The sequence below is a fragment of the Chelonoidis abingdonii genome, chromosome 26 (assembly GCF_003597395.2).
Source record: "Chelonoidis abingdonii isolate Lonesome George chromosome 26, CheloAbing_2.0, whole genome shotgun sequence".
Classification (NCBI taxonomy): Eukaryota; Metazoa; Chordata; order Testudines; family Testudinidae; genus Chelonoidis; species Chelonoidis abingdonii.
This window is the reverse complement of record NC_133794.1, coordinates 3,251,598-3,256,319: the sequence shown is the minus strand read 5'-3', so window position 1 is coordinate 3,256,319 and position 4,722 is coordinate 3,251,598. Positions and strand designations below refer to the sequence as shown.

General features: G+C 66.5%; 2 protein-coding genes across 2 annotated transcripts in view; both read left to right on the top strand.

The window, feature by feature from the left end:
• The window catches only part of ODAD3 (outer dynein arm docking complex subunit 3), a 6,185-nt gene extending 5,520 nt beyond the window's left edge, over positions 1–665 (top strand). The window contains exon 7 of the mRNA XM_075061206.1: positions 593–665. Within this exon, the coding sequence (XP_074917307.1) occupies positions 593–665 (73 nt within the window). The remainder of the gene's footprint in view (positions 1–592) is intronic.
• A 1,025-nt stretch (positions 666–1,690) lies between these two features.
• The window catches only part of RGL3 (ral guanine nucleotide dissociation stimulator like 3), a 24,788-nt gene continuing 21,756 nt past the window's right edge, over positions 1,691–4,722 (top strand). Inside the window, exons 1-3 of the mRNA XM_075061205.1 lie at positions 1,691–2,904; positions 3,624–3,835; positions 4,320–4,720. Of these exons, the coding sequence (XP_074917306.1) occupies positions 2,770–2,904; positions 3,624–3,835; positions 4,320–4,720 (748 nt within the window). The 5' untranslated portion in view covers positions 1,691–2,769. The remainder of the gene's footprint in view (positions 2,905–3,623; positions 3,836–4,319; positions 4,721–4,722) is intronic.

The following is a 4,722-nucleotide window of genomic DNA, read 5'->3' as shown; positions in this document are numbered from 1 at the left end:
ATTGGGGCCTGGGAGGGGGCGCGGGGAGAGATGGGGTGGCACTGGGTGAGGGGACTGCAAGGGTTGTGGGAGGGGGGGGGGCGAGTAGTGTGGGGACTTATGGGAGAGGTGGTGGCCGTGGGTGAGGGAGCTAGCAGATGTGTGCGGATGGGGGTGGGCGAGTGGATTGGGACATGGAGAGGTGGTGGCACTGGGGGGGTGAGGGACGCAGATGGGGAGGGGTGGGGGCCGATGGAGAAGTGTGGGAGCTGTGGAGAAAGGGCATCTGGGTGGCGCGGCAAGGATTGGGGAGGGGTGGGTGAGGTGGCGTGTGGGGAAGCTGCTGGGAAGGATGGTGGCACTGGGGGTTGAGGACTGGCAGACGGGGCGGAGAGGGTGGGTAGGGGGATGTGGAGCCTATGGAAGGTGGTGGCATGTGGGTTGAGGGCTCATGGTGGGTTGCAGGATGGGGTGGGGAAACTTGAGGGCATGGGGTAGGAGCTGGCAGGTTGGGATGGCGCGGGGGCGAGGCCGGCTACAGGCCAGGTACAGGGTAGTGGGGGCGCAAGCGTCGCCTGCCCCCACCAGCTCCACGCCCCTCCTCTGCCCCCAGACGAGAACCAGGCGACGAGGCGAACGTGGAGCAACGGGCCGCGCTCAAGCCGCCAGTCCAGCGCCCTCGTTAGCAGACCAAAGCGCCGCAGCGCCCAAAGAAGAAGGACGTCGAAACCGTAGGCCGGTCGTGCTGGGGGCTGTCAGCCCCCCCGCACGCTAGGGGTAAGCCAGCTGGCTCCACCCAGGGCCCTCCCCTCAAACCGTGCCCCCTACAGACGCCGCTGCCCCTCCCCGACCCAGAACATCCCACGTTGCCTCCTCTAGCCCCGCCGGTTGGGCCAGGGTATGGGCGCATGCACCCACCCCAACAGGAGTTCCTACCTCCTCGGGGATGCGGGGGGCACTGTAAGGTAAAGGGCGCCTAAGCAGGACCAGCGTCGTGGGGAGTGGGAGCCCCACAACGACCCTCAGGCGGGAGCACAAACCTGGCCCCCCGCTCCCCATCCCCCATGCATGTGCAATCGGGCCACACCTCAGCCTGGCCTCGGCACTCCATGCTGCTCGAGTGCTGCCGCAGACTTCCCCTCGCGCTGCCCAAGCCCCCCGGCGACCCCTGTCCTCCGAGGTGTGGATTTCATACAAGCCCTCGACGGTACAGCCCCGCTTGGTGCGTTGGATGGCCCCCCCTGCAAGGCAGCGGGCAGCAAGGGGCCGGCGGACAGCGGCCCCCATGCACCCGGCATGACCAGCACTGACGGGCCCGGAAGCGCCCCTCTAGCCCCGGCCCCACAGCACAGCCCCCCTAGGTCAACGGACCCGGAGATAGCACCCCTGCACCCGCCCAAGGGCACAGCGCCCCTTTACCATCACACTACACGCAGAACGCCCCCTCACCCCCTACCCACCCCCTCCACCCTCATTGAACCACGCACGCCCAGAACGGCGCCCTCGGGACCCGCCCCACAAGCAACGCCCCCTATGCCATACTGACTGGATGCCAGAGATCGCCCCTCGACCCTCCCACACAACGCCCCCTATCCACACGGGACTGCCCAGAGACGGCCCCCTCTACCCCCTCTCACAGCAGGCCGCCCCCTATGCCACACGACTGCCAGAACACCCCCCGACCCGGGGCACATGGCTGCTTGGGGGGCGCTGGGTGCCCGGGAGGAGGAGGGGCTCTTTGTGTCCGGGGGGCACCTCCCCTGCTGAGGCCTGGGTTGAGACCCCGCAGCTCACCGTGAACGAGGGGCACCAAATGGGCATGGTGGGGTGGGGGCAGCTCGGGGGGATTGGAGACCTCAGCCCCCTTCCCAGGTGGCCGCGTCCCATGGGGATCAGGGTGCCGGACGCCAGCCCCACATCCCCGAGCTGGAGGGGAGAACCCGACTTCTGGGATGGCAGCCCCCCCACCAGCTGGGGTGGGGGGCAGGGCGAAGGGAGGGGGGGCCGTGGCAGCAGGGCCTATTGTGGCGCTGTGGAGGTGGGGCTGGGGGAGGCCGACCCTGCTGGACCGGTTGGGCGGCTCCGCTCCGGCTCCTTAAATGGGGGGTTGTTCAGGGTAGCCGGAGCCCCAGAACGCTCCCCCCACATGCCACGCCCACTTCTCTTCCCCCTGTGGGGGTGGGTGGGTTGTGCAGTGGGTGCCCACTGCTCCTCCCCCCTTTAGCAGGGGGCTGGGAGTCCAGGCTTCTGAGTTCCAGTCTCTTCCAAAGCAGCTTCGTGCCTCAGTTTCTCCAGCTGTTCTCCAGGGATATGGATTCAGCACCTGCCTGTGGGGGGCGGGGGGCAGGTGCTGCTGTGCACAGGTGGAGTGCCGGGGGCTGCCTGCAGGGAGGGAGCCGAACTGCACCACCATCCTTCAGTCCCAGAGCTGCCAGCACCCCAGGCTGATGGCTGCACGGGGGGTGGGGTGAGGGGCCCCCTTAATCCTCACCCCACCCCCAGGGGAAAGCTATAGAAGTTCCATTTGCATCCGCCAGGTTTCAGGGCTCCTCTGAGAGGTGGTATATGCGGGGGAAACTGAGGCACCAAGGGGTGAAGAGATTCACCCGGGATCACATATCGTGTCTGTGGCAGAGCCGGGGAGAGAATCCAGGAGTCCTGGCTCCCAGCCCCCCACCCTGCTCTAACCACTAGATCCCACTGTCCTCCCAGAACTGGGGACAGAACCCAGGAGTCCCAATTCCCAGCTCCCCAGCTCCCATCTCTGGGTGTTGGGTGCTGGCTGGGCCCATGGCCTGGTCTGTTCTCCCCCCACAGGAGCCCCTCCAGCAGTGGGGTGAAGAGGTGGAAGACGGAGCCATCTACAGCGTCACCCTGCATCGGGTGAGGGCGGAGCCTGCGGCCAACGGGGGACCCTGCCCGCTGGTACGGGGGGCTCTGCCAGGGGCCTGCCAGCTTGCCTATGCCAAGGGGGGTGGACGCAGTCGGCCCCTGCATGGGGGAGCCTGGTGCTGCAGGGAGTGGGGCAGGGGCCCAGCAGGGGGTGCTGTGCTGTGTCTTTGGCTCATTTTCTCTCAGAGCTGGAATTCTTCACATCGGACCTAATCTGCTGTGCAGCGTTGTTATAAACAGCCCCCGTGCTCCACCCCAGAGGTGGCTGCATCTCAGCACCGGGTGAGGGGTCTCTGTATAAACAGCCCCCGTGCTCTGCCCCAGAGGTGGCTGCATCTCAGTGCCAAGCAAGGGGTCTCTGTATAAACAGCCCCTGGCCCCTCCCCAGAGGAACTTGCAGCTTAGGCTGGTGGACCCTTTTGGGGTCCTTCAGGAGGGGAAGAGGCTGGAGTGATGTAATTATTCCTTCTATTCCCTCTGTCTCAATCTCCATGCTTGTCTATCCCCCACCCCCTCTATCTATCTATCCCCATACACCCCTCTATCTATCTCTCTATCTATCCCCATCCACCTCCTCTATCTATCTATCCCCATACCGCCCTTTATCTATCTTTCTATCCCCATCCACCCCCTCTATCTATCCCCCTCCACTCCATCTATCTATCTATCTATCTATCCCCATACACCCCCTCTATCTATCTATCTATCTATCTATCACACTCCATCCATCTGTCCCCCCCCCCTCCCCGCAGGCCGGAGTTGGCCCCCCCTGCCCCTTCGTGCAGTACCGCACCTGCAAGCTGCGCCGGCTGCGCGCTGGGACCCTGCCCCAGCTGGTGAGAGGCCTGGTCGCGGCCAGTGCAGAGAGCGACCCTGGCTACCTCCCCAGCTTCCTGGCCACCTACCGTGCATTCGCCACCCCTGGCCGCGTGCTGGAGCTCCTGCTGCCGCTGGGCCCCGACAGGTGAGCTGGGGTGGGGCCCTGGGATCCCTTCTCCCCTGACAGGTGAGCCCAGGGGGGGCTGGGATCCCCTCTCCCCCGACAGGTGAGCCCGGGAGGGGGCTGGGATCCCCCCTTCCCCGACAGGTGAGCCCGGGGGGGAGGGGGCTCAGCTCCCCCGACTCTGACAACTGAGCCCAGGGTGTGTGTGCTGGGCTCCCCCTCCTCCAACAGGTGAGTCCCAGGAGGGCGCTGAGCTGCCCCCCACCCCCGACAGGGGAGCCCTGGGGGCTGGTCTCTGGGCAAGCTGTGGGGTGAGAACCCTGCAGTCCAGTTCCCGTGGTGGGGCCCCTCCCCCAGCCAGGCCAGGGGAGGGGGCTGCTGTGGGTTGGGGGGTCTCAGACCAGCTCCTGGGGTTACAGGGATGCCCCCCAGACCCAAAGGGGAGGGGCCTCAGAGCCTGATCTGCCCCCTCTTGCCAGGACTGACCCCCCCCCCATGCCCCCAGGGCTGTGCTGCAGGTGCTGGAGCTCTGGCTGCGTGATCACCCTGAGGATTTCCGGGAGCCCCCCCAGCACCTCAGCCTGCGCCAGCTCCACGGCTACCTGCGCCAGGCAGCCCCGGGCTCGGAGGGGTGTGCGTGGGCCGAAGGGCTACTGCAGAGCTTTCAGGAGGAGCCGGGAGATGAACAGGCAGAGCCTGAGAGTAAGATACTCTGGGCTACAGCCCCTGCCTCTGCCTGTCCCCTGGCTACAGCCCCCACCTCCGCCTGTCCCCTGGCCACAACCCCCGCCTCCGCCTGTCCCCTGCCTCTGCCTGTCCCCTGGCTACAGCCCCCGCCTCTGCCTGTCCCCTGCCTCCGCCTGTCTCCTGGCTACAGCCCCTGCCTCTGCCTGTCCCCTGGCTACAGC